The sequence below is a fragment of the Electrona antarctica genome (genome assembly GCF_951216825.1).
Source record: "Electrona antarctica genome assembly, chromosome: 4".
NCBI lineage: Eukaryota > Metazoa > Chordata > Actinopteri > Myctophiformes > Myctophidae > Electrona > Electrona antarctica.
Window position 1 is genome coordinate 409,430 of NC_136809.1, and position 20,948 is coordinate 430,377.

Genomic DNA, 20,948 nt, shown 5'->3' on the forward strand with positions numbered 1-20,948 from the left:
TAATGAAAAAAATCTTGGCGAAAAAGTGATTTAATGTGATTATAATATAATAATAAGAAAATAAAAAACGAGATCTGTTTTGGGGGTTCCTGATGTTTGAGATGCATGGAGGCCTAGAGTATAAATACTCTAAGATGGAGGCCTAGAGTATATACTCTAAGATGGAGGCCTAGAGTATATATACTCTAAGATGGAGGCCTAGAGTATATACCCTAAGATGGAGGCCTAGAGTATATACTCTAAGATGGAGGCCTAGAGTATATATACTCTAAGATGGAGGCCTAGAGTATATACTCTAAGATGGAGGCCTAGAGTAAAGATGGAGGCCTAGAGTATATATTATTAGCCAGGCTACTAAGATGGAGGCCTAGAGTATATACTCTAAGATGGAGGCCTAGAGTAAAGATGGAGGCCTAGAGTATATACCCTAAGTATAAGCCTAAGGCTGAGCTCACACCTTTCATGCAATTCTCGTGCTCGTTGGGTGTTGTGTCATGGCCGCCCAGCGGCCCAATGCATTTCCAATGGAGGTCACATGGTTTGACCCAACATTGTGTTGTGTGAGGGGGAGGGGAGCAGCGAATGCGCCCCTCCCCCTCACACAACACAATGTTGGGTCAAACCATGTGACCTCCATTGGAAATACATTGGGCGGCCATGACACAACACAACATGCATCCAACGAGCATCCAACGAGCACGAGAATTGCATGAAAGGCTGAGCTCACACCTTTAATGCAATTCTCGTGCTCGTTGGATCAATGCTGTGTTGTGTCATGGCCGCCCAATGTATTTCCAATGGAGGTCACATGGTTTGAAACAACATTGTGTTGTATGAGGGGGAGGGGCGCAGTTGAAACACAGCTGAAAGCCATACAACAGACCCCTCCCCCTATGTTGTGTCAAACCATGTGACCTCCATTGGAAATGCATTGGGCGGCCATAACACAACACAACATTGATCCAACGAGCACAGAACACCATTGGAAATGTTGTGTTGTGTCATGGCCGCCCAATGCATTTCCAATGGAGGTCACATGGTTTGACCCAACATTGTGTTGTGTGAGGGGGAGGGGCGGACGACTGCGCCCCTCCCCCTCACACAACACAATGTTGGGTCAAACCATGTGACCTCCATTGGAAATGCATTGGGCGGCCATGACACAACACAACATGCATCCAACGAGCACCAGAATTGCATGAAAGGTGTGAGCTCAGCCCTAGAGTAAAGATGGAGGCCTAGGGTATATACTAGAGTATATACTCTAAGATGGAGGCCTAGAGTAAAGATGGAGGCCTAGAGTAAAGATTGATGCCTAGAGTAAAGATGGAGGCCCTTGACATCATGAAACTGTTTGAATGAGAACACCTATTTTAAACAACATTAGGAAGCAAGACCAAATATACACTACACTTTAGAAACAAGCCCAAATAAACAACTACACTTTAGAAACAAGACCAAATAAACAACTACACTTTAGAAACAAGACCAAATAAACAACTACACTTTAGAAACAAGATAAAACCGCAACCCCCAACTCTATAGCAACTTTACAGAAAACGAATCCCAACGTTGCTTATAATAAGCAGACATGGCAACACACGGAGCGATCTGAAGTGAAGTAAGTTGTAATGCGCTTCTTCCGCCACACAGTGGCGCTGTGGGACCACACACCACCGCTCTGCTCAGTCTACTGCACTGCAGTGCTTCCCAACCTGTTGCTCTGGACCCGGTGTGGGCCACGCCGCCACGGGCCCGTTTCTATGGGTTAGTGGATAATGTATTATTATAATATGATAATAAATGATCCACTAGGTCAGGGTTAAGGTAACCCTAAGGGATATAAAATAACCCTGGGGTTATATTATAACCTGTAATGTAATGTAATGTAATGTAATAACCCTGACCCTGACCGTTTCTATGGGGTTTGTCTTGTGTATTATTGTCTCCACCAGGCCGAAGGCATGGGTAGTAGAGGACCTAGCTAAGATATGTATGCACTTCATTTAGGAGAGAATATCGCAACTGTTCTTGACTAATATGACCGCCGCGAACAACGTGGGAACTGTGAACAATTCTCTATCCGGGTCGAAATACCCGAAAATGACCACGCCCTTTTTAAAATGACCGCTAGTTCAAACATGGCTCTATCTTCTAAACTGTTGGAGCTACAGATATTCTGAGGTGCTCAAAATGTTCAAAATACTCATGTTTGTTGAATCTGTGCCCGAGCCAGCAACCCTCCGGGTCATCATAGTGGCCAAATCCAATATGGCCGCCAGTCCGCCACCTGAAAAGGTTTTGTCTAGAACTTTTGAACCTGATGAGCTATGAATGCAAACATTGTGTTCAAATCATGTTTTTTGACAATTAGAAACATGTTGGAATGGTTATCTTTATAACTGGGTGTTGCTGAACATCTATTTTGCATATTTCAAAGATGGCGACTATCTGACAATTAGTTTTACTTACCGTTACTTAACGTCTATGTTGTGCTTTTTGAGCATAGAAACACATTGGAATTCTCATATTTATCATAAAATCCATCTAGAGCACTCTGATGAGTGTAGAGTTGTTGGAATAAGCTAAAGATGGAGTGCCACGATTTTTTTCACCCCAAAACAAATCATGTTTTTTTGTGGACACGCCCACCAGTTCATTAAGTATGCCTGGTTTGCCTGGTGGGTGGTGATGGGTGGTGATCCACCTGAACTGAAGCTGCACCCACAGCTGTAGTTGTATGATAAAGGGGAGGGGTTAGGGGAGGGGCTGATAGTGTGATGTCACTATATTACTGTTTATTTCATGACTGTCAAGGGTTCACCGGTTCAGCCTCCAGGAATAAACCCTAAATACAAAGTTAATACTTCATTGCACATAAAAACGACTCCAGGGTGTCTAATGAAGTACTGTCACCTCATAGACACATGAAAAACTGGAAAAATACGAAAATAGTGGCACTCCATCTTTAAGATCAAACTGGAGGAAAGAAACAACCTCTATACAGATGCAATGTTATTGAAACAATAGAATAATGGCATAATAAGAGAATAATAATAATAATAGCATAATAAATTATGTTGAGCAACACACACACACACACACACACACACACACACACACACACACACACACACACACACACACACACACACACACACACACACACACACACACACACGTTGTGAACTTGTGATCCGTCCTTTTGATTCCTCAGTGAGAAGACTTTTTTTGGTCCTGATCATACAATTCTATATATCGAGATGTAACGGATTCCAGCTTTGCAGAACTGTCTTTGTGTCCAATAGGCCTACATGACTGTTGCATCCTCAGTGGAGGAGGATGGTGCAAGCTTTACTGGCATGATGTGGCATCTACAAGAAGAGTCCAGTAAGGTATCCAAGTCTTGGAGTCAGTGACCAGCCCAATGTAAATTTGGGATGTAGTGGCGGCAAGTGGCCTTTAGACAAGCTCAATCAATGTAGCCTGGGTAGGAGGAAGGTTCTTGCTGCCATTGTTTGACCAACATTTGCCAGATTGGCCAGACTATGTAGGAAAGTGTGTTTGTCTTATTATGTAATACCAGTGGCGCTATTCTAAAGCCGCCTCAGGTACAAAAAGTGTGGGCACCTCTGTCCTAGAAGGACTTGGTACCATTGACTTGGTACCATTTGAGAAAAAAACAATGTATGGCTTCATCTACTCTGTTATGGCTACAGCTCTTGCTGTATATATATGACGAAGACCATACGCCAATCTTTGGACATGGAAATCGGAGTTGATCTTTTCAGGCTCCTTCCCACTGAGCATTTTTTGGTCTAATAGACATCTAATATTCGTCTAAAGGGCCGTCTAAAAATGTGATAAAAAACGTCTAACATTTTTTTAGACGTCTATTCTTAGATTAGACGTTGATTAGCGGTTGAATAGACGTCTATATATAGACGTCTATATATAGACGTCTAATCAACCGCTAATCAACGTCTAATCTAAGAATAGACGTCTAAAAAAACTTTCATTTTTAGCCGTTTATCGCATTTTTAGACGCACGTCTATGGCTCAGTGGGTTTTTACATAGTCAGGGAAGGCTGATGTTTGTCAAACAAATGGTAGCAAAGCAAGTCCCTTTAGAACCTTCCACCTACCCAGGCTACATTGATTGAACTTGTCAAAAGGCCACCACATCCCAAATTTCAGTACATTGGGCTGGTCACTAACTCCATGAGTAAGATTTGGGAACCTTACTGGACCAGTCTTATAGATGCCAGTAAAGCTAGCACCATCCTCCTTGAGGCTGCAACAGTCATGTAGGCCTATTGAACACAAAGAAAGTTCTGCAAAGCTGGATAGAAGTTGATGATCAGGACAAAAAAAATAGTCTTCTCCCTGTGAAATCAAAAGGGCGGAGCACATTGTGTGTGTGTGTGTGTGTGTGTGTGTGTGTGTGTGTGTGTGTGTGTGTGTGTGTGTGTGCGCGTTTCTAATTTAAACACACTGTTCAAATTTGATAGACCTGCCCAGCATAAATTATTATTATTATTCTCTTATGCCATTATTCTATTGTTTCAATAACATTGCATCTGTATAGAGGTTGTTTCTTTCCTCCAGTTTGATCTTAACTTATTCCAACAACTCTACACTCAAATCTGGTTACATAACATTTTTACATAGGCCATACAGTATTCGTAATAAGCTAAATAGAGGTTCAGACACACCCAGTCATAAAGATAACCATTCCAAAATGTTTCTAATTGTCAAAAAACATGATTTAGACACAAAGTTTGCATTCATAGCTCATCTGGTTCAAAAGTTCTAGACAAAACCTTTTTCAGGTGGCGGACTGGCGGCCATATTGGATTTGGCCACTATGATGACCCGGAGGATTGCTGGCTCGGGCACGGATTCAACAAACATGAGTATTCTGAACATTTTGAGCACCTCAGAAAATCTGTAGCGTCAACGGTTTAGAAGATAGAGCCATGTTTGAACTAGCGGTCATTTTAAAAAGGGCGTGGTCATTTTCGGGTATTTCGACCCGGATAGAGAATTGTTCACAGTTCCCACGTTGTTCGCGGCGGTCATATTAGTCAAGAACAGTTGCGATATTCTCTCCTAAATGAAGCGCATACATATCTTAGCTAGGTCCTAGACTAGGGGAGAGAGTATGTTTTGCACTCCGTCCGTCCGTCCGTCCGTGTGTCCGTCCTTCCTTCCGTCCGTCTGTGTACAGCTAATCTCCGGCACCGTTAACCCGGTCGATGCCAAACTTTGCACACACACTCCCTGGATGGCAACGATGAACCTCTGCCCCGCATTTTCCAGAACGGCCTGTTATAGCGCCACCATGAGGCAGCTTTTCACATTTTTACCTAAAACTGCACCGATCTGCGTGAAACGTTGCATGCACACTCCCTAGTGGCCAAGGACAAACCTTTGACCTGCAATTTCCGCATCTGCCTTTTATAGCGCCACCAGGAGGCTGACTTTTGTAAAACACCTTTTTTGATATTACTCCTCCAGATTCTGTCCACAAATCTCACAAATCGTTACACAGTATCTCTATGGTCATGTGCTCAAGTCGGATCTGTCCGATATTTCATATTCCATCCTAATTGGCTATAATTGGCTTTCACAGTTTGCAAGATTGCCCCGTTTTGAACAAAAGCCTCAAATCATGAACGCAGCATACAATTTACGTGAAATCTTTCACACATTTTCTTACTAGGCTGAGGAATATATCCCACCCTTTTCACATTGGCCTGTTATAGCGCCACCAACAGGTTGATTTTTGCAAAACACATTTTTGGAACAAAATGCCTCAAATCATCCAATTGCCATCAAAGGCTCCTAAACATTACTCCTAAACATTTTGCCAAACATCACACACACTCCTATCCTCCTGGTGGAGACCTGTGCCCGGAAGGGCACTTTTTCTAGTTTAAATATTATTTCCATGAGAAAAAAAGTATTAAACAATAATGGAAAAGAACGGATCTAGATCACCCCCAGTTCAATTGTGATTATTTATATCATTATATATATATTTTTTTAAATGTATATTATTATTATCCCAGTGATAGATCTCCAAGCTCACAGTGCCTCCTCAGTGCAGACCTTAATAGATATCCAAGCTCACAGTGCCTCCTCAGTGCAGACCATAATAGATATCCAAGCTCACAGTGCCTCCTCAGTGCAGACCTTAATAGATCTCCAAGCTCACAGTGCCTCCTCAGTGCAGACCTTAATAGATCTACAAGCTCACAGTGCCTCCTCAGTGCAGACCATAATAGATCTCCAAGCTCACAGTGCCTCCTCAGTGCAGACCATAATAGATCTCCAAGCTCACAGTGCCTCCTCAGTGCAGACCATAATAGATCTCCAAGCTCACAGTGCCTCCTCAGTGCAGACCATAATAGATCTCCAAGCTCACAGTGCCTCCTCAGTGCAGACCATAATAGATCTCCAAGCTCACAGTGCCTCCTCAGTGCAGACCTTAATAGATATCCAAGCTCACAGTGCCTCCTCAGTGCAGACCTTAATAGATCTACAAGCTCACAGTACAGACCTTATAAGGGCGTTGACACTTTGGCCTGCAGCCTGTTTCTTCTGGTTTGTGACATCATTAATTCATGACATCATTAATTCATCACACACTTGGCTCATGAATATTCTACGTCTCCAAATAACATTGATGTTTATCACCGAACAAGCACCTTTACACCTGTGTGTGTGTGTGTTTGTGTGTGTGTGTGTGTGTGTGTGTGTGTGTGTGTGTGTGTGTGTGTGCGTGCGTGCGTGCGTGCGTGCGTGCGTGCGTGCGTTAACTCAAATAATTTGTTTTCTTCTTTTGAGGAAATGAAGAAAACCTTTGAATGCAATTCTGCCTCATCAAGGTTGGTGTTGTGACTTTATATTATTGTCAATTACTTCCATGAGAGGTGGTGGAGTTAGCTGCTTTAGCAGACAGTTTGAGAGGGAGAGAGAGGTGGTGGAGTTAGCTGCTTTAGCAGACAGTTTGAGAGGGAGAGAGAGGTGGTGGAGTTAGCTGCTTTAGCAGACAGTTTGAGAGGGAGAGAGAGGTGGTGAAGTTAGCTGCTTTAGCAGACAGTTTGAGAGGGAGAGAGAGGTGGTGGAGTTAGCTGCTTTAGCAGACAGTTTGAGAGGGAGAGAGAGGTGGTGGAGTTAGCTGCTTTAGCAGACAGTTTGAGAGGGAGAGAGAGGTGGTGGAGTTAGCTGCTTTAGCAGACAGTTTGAGAGGGAGAGAGATGTGGTGAAGTTAGCTGCTTTAGCAGACAGTTTGAGAGGGAGAGAGAGGTGGTGGAGTTAGCTGCTATAGCAGACACTTTGAGAGGGAGGGATAGGTGGTGGAGTTAGCTGCTTTAGCAGACAGTTTGAGAGGGAGAGAGAGGTGGTGGAGTTAGCTGCTTTAGCAGACAGTTTGAGGTTGCAATGAGGGTAATCAACACACACACATGCGTAAAGGCTGTTCAATAGCACTGATTCATGCAAGGATATAGAGGTCAAGATTAAGGCACATATAGAGCAATGAAAGTGAAATGGCTTCTGGAGAACTCTGTGGAAGTCGTGCAGGGGCCCAGACAGTGATACCTGAGGACTGGTTCACAACATTGGGTCGAGAACCACCAGGGGCCCAGACAGTGATACCTGAGGACTGGTTCACAACATTGGGTCGAGGACCACCAGGGGCCCAGACAGTGATACCTGAGGACTGGTTCACAACATTGGGTCGAGGACCACCAGAGGTCCAGACAGTGATACCTGAGGACTGGTTCACAACATTGGGTCGAGGACCACCAGGGGCCCAAATGGACATCTACAGGTCTGGGGTCCCAGAGATAAAACATGTGAGCGGGGTCTTTGGTGAATTAATTGAATTAACAATGTTAAATCCCTGTCTATTCCACAATGTGTTATGGTTATGGTTAGGGTTCCACCCTGTGTTATGGTTAGGGTTCCACCCTGTGTTATGGTTAGGGTTCCACCCTGTGTTATGGTTATGGTTAGGGTTCCACCCTGTGTTATGGTTAGGGTTCCACCCTGTGTTATGGTTAGGGTTCCACCCTGTGTTATGGTTAGGGTTCCACCCTGTGTTATGGTTAGGGTTCCACCCTGTGTTATGGTTAGGGTTCCACCCTGTGTTATGGTTAGGGTTCCACCCTGTGTTATGGTTAGGGTTCCACCCTGTGTTATGGTTAGGGTTAGGGTTCCACCCTGTGTTATGGTTAGGGTTAGGGTTCCACCCTGTGTTAGGGTTAGGGTTCCACCCTGTGTTTCAGTACAAGTGAGAAACCAGTACAACTGTTTGTCCGGTGCAGGAGGCTGTGGCCGGGTCGGGGGTTCGGTCACCCATTTCGACCTGAGACCAGATTATATAAATGTCTTCTAAATCCTGACAGTTTTCTGAAAAAACCCATGTTTGTTTCTATGTCAGTGGTTCTCACAGGGTTAAACCCTATGTTTCTATGTCAGTGGTTCTCACAGGGTTAAACCCTATGTTTCTATGTCAGTGGTTCTCACAGGGTTAAACCCTATGTTTCTATGTCAGTGGTTCTCACAGGGTTAAACCCTATGTTTCTATGTCAGTGGTTCTCACAGGGTTAAACCCTATGTTTCTATATCAGTGGTTCTCAGACTGTTTCATAAAGTGGTGAAGTGGTCCTTTAAGGACCCCCAGGATTGACTCGGAGGAAATAATCCACTTTGAGTTTCATCAACACTTCTCTGGTTTCACAGAGCTGTCACTCATCAATTATACACGCACGCACGCACGCACGCACGCACGCACGCACGCACGCACGCAGGCACGCACGCAGGCACGCACGCAGGCAGGCACGCACGCACGCACGCAGGCAGGCAGGCACGCACGCACGCACGCACGCACGCACGCACGCACGCACGCACGCAGGCACGCACGCACGCACGCACGCACGCACGCACGCACACACACACACACACACACACACACACACAGTGGAGTAGTGTGCTAGTAATTACGTTCGTTGAAATATTCACGCATGTCAACAGCATTCATCACCTCCTCCTATGATACGACTCACAGGTCATTGGATATCTGCCCGTAACAAGACACCTTGTGATTGGCTAACAGCTGTCAGACTGACAGACTCCACTAAGCTGTTTATTCAGGATCAGAAGAACCATTAAATGGGGGTCCGTTTAAATCGGTCCTAATGCAGGTCAAACTGGGGGTCTGTAGCCTAATGCAGGTCAAACTGGGGGTCTGTAGCCTAATGCAGGTCAAACTGGGGGTCTGTAGCCTAATGCAGGTCAAACTGGGGGTCTGTAGACTAATGCAGGTCAAACTGGGGGTCTGTAGCCTAATGCAGGTCAAACTGGGGGTCTGTAGCCTAATGCAGGTCAAACTGGGGGTCTGTAGACTAATGCATGTCAAACTGGGGGTCTGTAGCCTAATGCAGTTCAAACTGGGGGTCTGTAGCCTAATGCAGGTCAAACTGGGGGTCTGTAGCCTAATGCAGGTCAAACTGGGGGTCTGTAGCCTAATGCAGGTCAAACTGGGGGTCTGTAGCCTAATGCAGGTCAAACTGGGGGTCCGTAGCCTAATGCAGGTCAAACTGGGGGTCCTTAGCGTGGACCTCCAAGCTCTGGTGAATAGTGTGGACCTCCAAGCTCTGGTGAATAGTGTGGACCTCCAAGCTCTGGTGAATAGTGTGGACCTCCAAGCTCTGGTGAATAGTGTGGACCTCCAAGCTCTGGTGAATAGTGTGGACCTCCAAGCTCTGGTGAATAGTGTGGACCTCCAAGCTCTGGTGAATAGTGTGGACCTCCAAGCTCTGGTGAATAGTGTGGACCTCCAAGCTCTGGTGAATATTGTGGACCTCCAAGCTCTGGTGAATAGCGTTGATCAATCCATTCTGATTGGACGAGGAGGACTTACACTAGGTTACTGATCATTCTGATTGGATGTGATTGTCTTCCATTGTTTTAAACCTAACCCACACATTGCATCAAATCCCTGGAGCAACGTTTTCCATTTAAGATATTTAAAAACAGATATTTATTCATTGTTCTGTGAACTGAATCACTTCAAAGATTAAAAAAGAGAAAATGCTTCCAGTATCAAAGCTTTTATACCCGTAGGAAATAAAATACATGTATTTAAACAATTAGAGCTTTTTTTGTTTCCTTCAATTTAATCTAGGGATTCTTATAAAAATACAAAATAGCCATAACCTTAAACATAACATAACCTTTAACATAACATAACCTTAAACATAACATAACCTTTAACATAACAGTACCTTAAACATAACATAACCTTAAACATAACATAACCTTTAACATAACATAACCTTAAACATAACATAACCTTTAACATAACATAACCTTTAACATAACATAACCTTAAACATAACATAACCTTTAACATAACATAACCTTTAACATAACATAACCTTAAACATTACATAATAACAGCACAGACTTTAGTCAAACAAAAGCAGATTTTCACATCAGAGGATTGTGAAGTATTTCACTTACAATACAAAATTGAGTATCAATAAAGCATAACACAATTTAGCTTAATAATAAAAATGACGCAATGTTGTACTTGACAGGCATTACCCTACCCAACCCAACCAAAACCCAACCCAACCCGCCAGCCCACCCTACCCAAAACCCAACCCTAAACCTGACCTCACAGGAAGCAAAGGGTTAGTTGTAACCTGCCACGGATTACTTTTAACCAGCAGTGCATGTCAGGCGACGGTGTTGTCACTAATGCCTGTCAGACTGTTAGCATGTATAACCAACATATGCACCTTGCTACATAACAATGTGAAATTGTGAAATTGTAAGGAGAGGCTAGCCTGTATAGTAGCCTGTATGCTAGTAGCCTCTATGCTAGTAGCATGTATGATAGTAGCCTCTATGCTAGTAGCCTGTATGCTAGTAGCATGCATGATAGTAGCCTCTATGCTAGTAGCTTGTATGCTAGTAGCCTGTATGCTAGTAGCCATAGCGTTAGTCCGACATCTCGTTCATCAGAAGGTCTTCCATTGTGTGGCTGACAGGATGGTGTGGTTGCTAGGTGGTTGCTAGGTGATGCTAGCTTAGAAGTTCTTCCATTGTGTGGCTGACAGGATGGTGTGGTTGCTAGGTGGTTGCTAGGTGGTTGCTAGCTTAGAAGGTCTTCCATTGTGTGGCTGACAGGATGGTGTGGTTGCTAGGTGGTTGCTAGCTTAGAAGGTCTTCCATCGTATGGCTGACAGGATGGTGTGGATGAAGTAGAGAAGAGTTGCTACGTAAGAAAACACCTGAAGATCAAAGACATACAATATAATTAATACTAATCTATTATAATACAATAATATTATAATTAATACAATGAGGTCAGATCAACATATGGAATGTCAGAACAGGTCAGCTCCATATATGGAGATCTAAGGGTGGCAGCGGGGACATTCTCTTGAGTGTACAGGGTTTGATGAGGGCCCTTACGTCTCGTGCCTGTTGAGAACTCTAGTTTTCGCCGGCTGCCGGGCGCGGCTGCACTAATAACTTTGGGGCCCGTCTAGAGTTTGACATCTGTCTGTCTGTCTGTCTGTCTGTCTGTCTGTCTGTATGTCTGTCTGTCTGTCTGTCTGTCTGTCTGTCTGTCTGTCTGTCTGTCTGTCTGTCTCACTCACCACAGCAGAGATGTCCAGCTGGTAGAGCTGGAAGAGCGTTGCATGTTTCATGTCCAGAGTCACTTTGGCTAAAGCTACTGACGCGCTGAGGTAGAAGAACGCTGCGATGCCATGGTATATGAAGTCCTATAAACATATACACATTATATTCATTATATACACCTTATATACACTATATAAATACATATACACATTATATATTCATTATATACACCTTATATACACTATATAAATACAGTATATGAAGTACTGAGGTAGAAGAACGCTGCTATACCATGGTGTCCTGTAAATATAAAACACATCATAATCCTACTATAAATGTGCCACATCTCATTCGCCCCACCGACTTCGTTCCACACCCCCGCAGGGAGTGCAGTGCCTGGCTGTCGAGTCGGTCGGACCCACGGTTCTCCAGAACCACCACAAAGGGCTCTGGTCAGGCTCTGCCATTGGGCCTAATGAGCCAAAATCCCCTCACCTGTGCAATTTCCAGCCTCTGCCTCAGCCAATTGATTGCCATGGCAACCCCACACCTGACAATTGATTACTAGGCTACTTCACTGTCCGCCTGCCTGCTATTCACTGTGTCAGTCAGTTCTGTGCTCCAGTGTCGTGTTTGATTAGTTTGCTATGGATTCTACTTTAGCATTATTATTATTTGTTTTACTGTGGAGACTATGTCAAGCAATGCCCAAGAGCCACGTGTAGTCTGCAGAATAAGATCAGCGCGTACTGCGCCAGTCTGCGCACATACGCAGATTCAACAGGAGACGGGCGGCGTTAAGAAATGCGCATTTCAAAAAAATCAGACCAGTCTGAAGCGAGTGGTGCAACAGCACCCCCTATTGGTACTCTAAACATAGTCACATAGTCACATAGTCACATAGTCACAGTCACATAGTCACAGTCACAGTCACATAGTCACATAGTCACATAGTCACATAGTCACAGTCACATAGTCACAGTCACAGTCACAGTCACAGTCACATAGTCACATAGTCACATAGTCACATAGTCACATAGTCACAGTCACATAGTCACAGTCATAGTCACATAGTCACATAGTCACATAGTCACAGTCACATAGTCACAGTCACAGTCACAGTCACATAGTCACATAGTCACAGTCACAGTCACAGTCACAGTCACAGTCACATAGTCCCATAGTCCCATAGTCACATAGTCACATAGTCCCATAGTCCCATAGTCCCATAGTCCCATAGTCACATAGTCATAGTCACATAGTCACATAGTCACAGTCACAGTCACAGTCACATAGTCCCATAGTCCCATAGTCCCATAGTCACAGTCACATAGTCACATAGTCACATAGTCACATAGTCACATAGTCACATAGTCCCATAGTCCCATAGTCACATAGTCCCATAGTCACATAGTCACATAGTCACAGTCACATAGTCACATAGTCACATAGTCACATAGTCCCATAGTCCCATAGTCCCATAGTCACATAGTCCCATAGTCCCATAGGGACAAAGCTGTTCCTTGGAGTGGTTGCACCTCAAAAACACACAGACGCTGCACGTCGTGTTACGCGTCGTGCAGCGTCTGTGTGTTTGTTTGTTGCCGCTTGGCTCGTCGACTAGAGATCATGTCACGTTCTAAAAAAACACAGTCCACTTCCTTCTTTAGGTACGCATGCATTCACATTGGAACGATCCGTATCCGAATACACTTCAACGGTCATTCATCGTTCACACTACCACAACATCTGCCAAGTGGTCCCGAGTGCACACCCGGCCTCCTCATGCATAGAAGGAAGCATGATGTCAGTCCGCTGTTCTCCCCAGGTTGGCAGAGGAAGTGTAGCGCCCAGGATTACATTAGATGACACTGGGTGAAAAACATCCTCCCGGTGGGGGCTCCTCACTGGCAGGTGAGTCAGTATAGAATACAACAGTATGTCCTCCCGGTGGGGGCTCCTCACTATGTGACATCACAGACGTCTGGAGGAATTAATTGGCATTAACGATTAAATTGGGGAGGAAACGGCACAAAGAGGAAGTGATGTCACCACACTCACCGCGGCGGCCCAGCCGCGGCTGTTCTTGTGTCCGCCGCAGGCGAACACCATCGTCCAGATGAAGGTCATCACGAAGCAGAACAACGACACGAACATCACCCAACCCTGAGGGTTGGGAGGAAGGACGTAGGTACAGGATACCAGGATCCACACGAGACCCCCGAACACCTGGAAGTAAACATCACTGTTACCATGGAAACATCACCCAACCCTGAGGGTTGGGAGGAAGGACGTAGGTACAGGATACCAGGATCCACACAAGACCCCCGAACACCTGGAACACATAACACTGTTACCATGGAAACATCACCCAACCCTGAGGGTTGGGAGGAAGGACGTAGGTACAGGATACCAGGATCCACACAAGACCCCCGAACACCTGGAACACATAACACTGTTACCATGGAAACATCACCCAACCCTGGGGGTTGGGAGGAAGGACGTAGGTACAGGATACCAGGATCCACACGAGACCCCCCAACACCTGGAACACATAACACTGTTACCATGGAGACACATGGGTACAGGCTACCAGGATCCATACCAGACCCCCCAGCACCTGGAACACATCATAGTAAACATCTCTGTTACTATGGAAACACATAGGTAGCCTACAGGTTACCAGGATCCATACCAGACCCCCGAACACCTTGAACACATAGTATACAACACTGTTACCATGGAAACATCACCCAACCCTGAGGGTTGGGAGGAATGACGAAGGTACAGGATACCAGGATCCATACGAGACCCCCCAACACCTGGAACACATAACACTGTTACCATGGAGACACATAGGTACAGGCTACCAGGATCCATACGAGACCCGCCAGCACCTGGAACACATCATAGTAAACATCACTGTTACCATGGAGACACATAGGTACAGGCTACCAGGATCCATACCAGACCCCCCAACACCTGGAACACATAACACTGTTACCATGGAAACACGTAGGTACAGGCTACCAGGATCCACACCAGACCCCCCAACACCTGGAAGTAAACAACACTGTTACCATGGAAACACACAGGTACAGGCTACCAGGATCCACACGAGACCCCCCAACACCTGGATGTAAACATCACTGTTACCATGGAAACACATAGGTACAGGCTACCAGGATTCATATGAGACCCCCCAACACCTGGAACACATAACACTGTTACCATGGAAACACATAGGTATAGGATACCAGGATCCATACCAGACCCCCCAACACCTGGAACACATAACACTGTTACCATGGAAACACATAGGTATAGGATACCAGGATCCATACCAGACCCCCCAACACCTGGAACACATAACACTGTTACCATGGAAACACATAGGTACAGGCTACCAGGATCCATACGAGACCCCCCAACACCTGGAACACATCATAGTAAACATCACTGTTACCATGGAAACACACAGGTACAGGCTACCAGCATCCATACGAGACCCCCCAACACCTGGAACACATCATAGTAAACATCACTGTTACCATGGAAACACGTAGGTACAGGCTACCAGGATCCATACGAGACCCCCCAACACATGGAACACATCATAGTAAACATCACTGTTACCATGGAAACACACAGGTACAGGCTACCAGCATCCATACGAGACCCCCCAACACCTGGAACACATCATAGTAAACATCACTGTTACCATGGAAACACGTAGGTACAGGCTACCAGGATCCATACGAGACCCCCCAACACATGGAACACATCATAGTAAACATCACTGTTACCATGGAAACACACAGGTACAGGCTACCAGCATCCATACGAGACCCCCCAACACCTGGAACACATAACACTGCTACCATGGAAACATCAACCCTCAGGAAACACATAGGTACAGGATACCAGGATCCATACCAGACCTCTGAACACTTGGAAGTAAACATCACTGTTACCATGGAAACATCACCCAGGCTGAGGGTTGGGTGGAAGAACATAGGTACAGGCTACCAGGATCCATACGAGTTCCAGGCGGTACCTTGGTGTGTGTGTGTGTGTGTGTGTGTGTGTGTGTGTGTGTGTGTGTGTGTGTGTGTGTGTGTGTGTGTGTGTGTGTGTGTGTGTGTGACGCGGCTTGGCCTGTTGTAGCGCCACCATGAGGCTCATTTGAAAACTGTCAAGTGGCATTTCTTCCTCAGCCTAGTGGGAATATGCATGCACAGTTTCACCGCAATCGGAGCTGCGTTGAGTAGTTGTGGCAATTTGTACAAAACGGGTACAAAGCGGGCTACTCCTGAAAGGTTTAGAAGCCAATCGTAGTCAATGAAGGTGGATTATAAGAAATCAAAGAAACGCGTCTTGATCACATGACTATGGAGAGCATGTGTACCGATTTGCGTGAAATTTGGATAAAATCTGAAGGAGTAATATTAGAAAATGTGTTTTACATATGTCGGCCTCCTGAAAAATTCCAGGCAAAGGTTTTTCCTTGGCCTCTAGGGAGTTGGCATACAAAGTTATCCACAGATCCGTACAGTTAGAGGTAAAAACACTTTTCGGCGAGTTATAGCGCCACCATGAGGCTGAGTTGAAAATGTTCACGTGGCATTTCTTCCTCGGGCCTAGTGGGAATGTGCGTGCACAATTTCACGGAAATCACACGTCCATGATTTGCAGCATTTTGTTTGAAACTGAGCACTCCTGCAAACTTTGGAAGCCAATCTTAGCCAATCAGGATGGAGTCTGAGAAATCTGAAAGACCCGTTTCGTTGAATGGCTCTAGAGAGACTGTGTACCAATTTGCGTGATGTTTGGACAAAATATGTAGGTGTACTGTCCAAAAACTTGTTTTACACAAAGTGGCCTCCTGGTGGCGCTATAACAGGCCGTTCTGGAAATTCTGGGGCAGAGGTTCATCGTTGGCATCCAGGGAGTGTGTGTGCAAAATTTGACATCGACCGGGTTAACGGTGCCGGAGATTAGCTGTTCACAGACGGACACACACACACACACACACACACACGGACACACACACGGACGGACGGACGGAGTGCAAAACATACTCTCTCCCCATGCCTTCGGCCTGGTGGAGACAATCAACGTATCTTTCACATGGGCATATTATTATTATTTGCATTTTAACAGAGCAGGCAGGCTTGATATATTTGACATTCTGAACATTGTAATAATTGACATTATATTTAAGAGTACTAAGACTCACAGTCACACTAACTTTATGATCAATCAAATCAACCGTGGTTGATTTTATTTCTGACAAGTGTCAGGCTTGAAGAGTTCATCCATGTTACCGTTCGTTTACAATTTATTGACAGAGGAGTTTGGATTATATATTTTTTAATTTGATAATGCCTGTTTCAGGTGCTGTTTAATCAGATCTTACCAGCTCAGGGAGGTAGAGGATATCAGGTAAAGTTGTACAGATTAACAGTATAATAGTATAGTAGTAGTATTAGTAGTATTAGTAGTAGTATTAGTAGTATTAGTAGTATTAGTAGTATTAGTAGTATTAGTAGTATTAGTAGTATTAGTAGTATTAGTAGTATTAGTAGTATTAGTAGTAGTATTAGTAGTATTACCAGTTCAGGGAGGTAGAGGATATCAGGTAAAGTTGTACAGATTAACAGTATAATCAACAGTATAATCAACATTATATAGTATTATTAGTATTATTATTAGTAGTATTAGTAGTATTAGTAGTATTACCAGCTCAGGGAGGTAGAGGATATCAGGTAAAGTTGTACAGATTAACAGTATAATCAACAGTATAATCAACATTATATAGTATTATTAGTATTATTATTAGTAGTATTAGTAGTATTAGTAGTATTACCAGCTCAGGGAGGTAGAGGATATCAGGTAAAGTTGTACAGATTCCACATCCACTCGGCAGGCTGGCCATGGTTTCTGTGTTGTTGGTGGCCATGTCTGTCTGTCTGTCTGTCTGTCTGTCTGTCTGTCTGTCTGTCTGTCTGTCTGTCTGTCTGTCTGTCTGTCTGTCTGTCTGAAAAAGTGAAGGCGAACAAAACGAAAAAAGAAAATTGCAGACAAAATGTTGTGTTGTTTGGTCAGTGAATGAATGAAACCAAACTAAACTATAAATGTATGAATATAAATTAAACTAAATCCTGTATAAATGCATATAAAGAAACTAAAGTCCTGTTAAATTGTATAAATTAAATGTTTAAATGTATAAATTAAATCAATAAAAGTCCTCATGGGTCGAAAATAGTTTTCTCATCAGTTCTTCAGCGCGGCGACGTAAACACATGATGTTACAACCATGTAAACCCTAACACACATGATGTTACAACCATGTAAACCCTAACACACATGATGTTACAACCCTGTACACTGTAAACCCTCGTCCCTAATGTTACAACCCTGTACACTGGTCCCTAACACACATGATGTCCTCTTGGCTGTTGGACTGAAGAGAATGACACACCAGATACACACACGCACGCACGCACGCACGCGCGCACGCAGAGAGGTGTGGTGTTTACTCTATAAGGGAGGGTGAAAGGTGATACCCCCCCCCCCTCCATTGAAGTCATACAGGCTGTCAGTCAGTTGAAAGACGTTACTATGACAACAATTTAGTCATTTATCAGACGCTCTTAATCCAGAGTGACTTACAGTAAGACTTACAGTATGGCAGCAAGAACAACAACATGTTAATACATCAAATATATAGAAGATTCTCCGTAAGCTAAGAACCTAACATCTGTCTAACAGTCTAACAGTCTAACAGTGGCATATCTATATTAAACTATGAGTCTACACTATATAGTGCTGTGTCTACATACAATGCTATCTAAGTTACATCAGTTGAGTCTTTGCATACGCCTGTAAGGTCGTCGAGACTATACGAAACATTGGATAGGTCAGGGGGGGCAACTTAATGATGGAGAGGACCACTATTATTTCAGCCTCACTCCAGAGGGCCTCTATAGTTCCACACTCACTCCAGAGGGCCTCTATAGTTCCACCCTCACTCCAGAGGGCCACTATAGTTCCACACTCACTCCAGAGGGCCACTATAGTTCCACCCTCACTCCAGAGGGCCTCTATAGTTCCACCCTCACTCCAGAGGGCCACTATAGTTCCACCCTCACTCCAGAGGGCCACTATAGTTCCACCCTCACTCCAGAGGGCCTCTATAGTTCCACCCTCACTCCAGAGGGCCACTATAGTTCCACACTCACTCCAGAGGGCCACTATAGTTCCACACTCACTCCAGAGGGCCACTATAGTTCCACCCTCACTCCAGAGGGCCTCTATAGTTCCACCCTCACTCCAGAGGGCCACAATAGTTCCACCCTCACTCCAGAGGGCCTCTATAGTTCCACCCTCACTCCAGAGGGCCACTATAGTTCTACCCTCACTCCAGAGGGCCACTATAGTTCTACCCTCACTCCAGAGGGCCTCTATAGTTCCACCCTCACTCCAGAGGGCCACTATAGTTCTACCCTCACTCCAGAGGGCCACTATAGTTCCACCCTCACTCCAGAGGGCCACTATAGTTCCACCCTCACTCCAGAGGGCCACTATAGTTCCACACTCACTCCAGAGGGCCACTATAGTTCCACACGTTGATGTTAACCTGAGGGCCTCATGTGGCCCCCAGAACACCAGTTGATATTAACCTGAGGGCTGCATGTGGCCCCCAGAACACCAGTTGATATTAACCTGAGGGCCTCATGTGGCCCCCAGGCCAACAGTAGCCCATGTATGGGATAGGGAATACATCAAAACAATAATACAAAATAATATTCTCCCTGTGATGTGGCCCCCTTAGTGGTTGTGGCCCTAAGCGATGTGGCCCCCTTAGTGGTTGTGGCCCTAAGCAACTGCTTATGTTGCTTATGCCAAGAACTGGCCCTTGATTTTCGCTTTGCATTGTGGTTTTAGAAAACAAATCATTGTGGTTTTAGAAAACAAATCATTGTAGTTTTAGAAAGGCTAATCATTATTTTCTCAGGTTCAATGTCGCCCTCTGGAGTTCACAGGAGGTGTTGTTTGTCTGCTCTCTAGTTGTGTTATTTACGGTTATTTCAGTGCTGCCCGTGTTGCCATGTCTGCGTATTATAAGCGATTTTGAGCTTGTATTTCTGTCGGAGATTTTGGTGGTGTATACGCTTTTTTGGGGCTTGTTTTTAAAGTGTAGTTATTTTGCTTCTAAACAAAACAATAATCATTGTTTAACTTGTGAAGGACATCTTAATCATCATTTGAAAATTATTTTTTTTAAATCTAGAAAAAGCCTTGTGCTGAAGGAAAAAATCAATGTACAGCCAGTAAGGTTGTACAAACTGTTTTGTTTTGTTTATTTTTGTTTTGTTTTGTTTTGTTTTGTTTTGTTCTATTGTTCAATCAGCATTACTGTGTAAAAAGACGTGTATAACCGAATTATTGTAACTGTTTGAAAAGGTGTCATATAAGGGACGGGCCACGATGGCATGACACTTAAATAAAGTAATTCATTCATGCATTCATGCATTCATTCATTCATTCATTCATTCTTAACAATCTATGTATTTATCTGAAATTAATACAATATAGTATAATAGTATTTCAAATGAATGTATGTTTCTGCAGAGCATCTGACATTTTTTTTAACTTTCAAATAATATATTCCAAAATATTTCACTTTCTCTTTTCAAGATCTTTTTAAAGATAGCAGATCTACAAGCTCACAACAGGTTGATAACTAATTTGACATTATAGTGGCTTCTTTTGGGCTTAATAAAACGTCTGGGTTTCCGAGGCTAGTTTTCATAGACCTGGCTGCTTCTTTCTCTCACATAATCTGGCAACCCTGAGCGCTGCGCCTCTACCAGGGTAACAGTGGCTGATGTCAGTGTTGCCATGTCCGCTTATTATAAGCGACTTTGTAAATATTGGCAGTTGCGGGTTGTGATTTTTTCAACTTGTTTCTAAAGTGTAGTGTTTATTTGGTCTTGTTTCTAAAGTGTAGTTGTTTATTTGGTCTTGTTTCTAAAGTGTAGTTGTTTATTTGGTCTTGTTTCTAAAGTGTAGTTGTTTGGTCTTGCTTCTAAAGTGTAGTTGTTTATTTGGTCTTGCTTCTAAAGTGTAGTTGTTTATTTGGTCTTGTTTCTAAAGTGTAGTTGTTTATTTGGTCTTGCTTCTAAAGTGTAGTTATTGATTTGGGCTTTTTAAAAGTATTTTGTTCCAGGCACCCCCATACCAGACTTGCGTTAAATTAATGTTACAAAAATATT

At 44.1% G+C, this 20,948-nt stretch overlaps 1 protein-coding gene across 1 annotated transcript; it reads right to left on the reverse strand.

Annotated features, from left to right (window-relative positions):
• Window positions 1-11,216: 11,216 nt before the first annotated feature.
• On the reverse strand, window positions 11,217-17,354 carry LOC306922143 (myelin and lymphocyte protein-like; the record flags this gene model as incomplete). The annotated part of the gene is made up of 4 exons (XM_079499538.1): window positions 11,217-11,312; window positions 11,685-11,810; window positions 13,729-13,896; window positions 17,283-17,354. The coding sequence occupies 4 exons, from the start codon at window positions 17,352-17,354 to the stop codon at window positions 11,238-11,240; spliced, it is 441 nt and encodes a 146-aa protein (XP_079355664.1). The 3' UTR covers window positions 11,217-11,237.
• Between the last annotated feature and the right edge of the window lie 3,594 nt (window positions 17,355-20,948).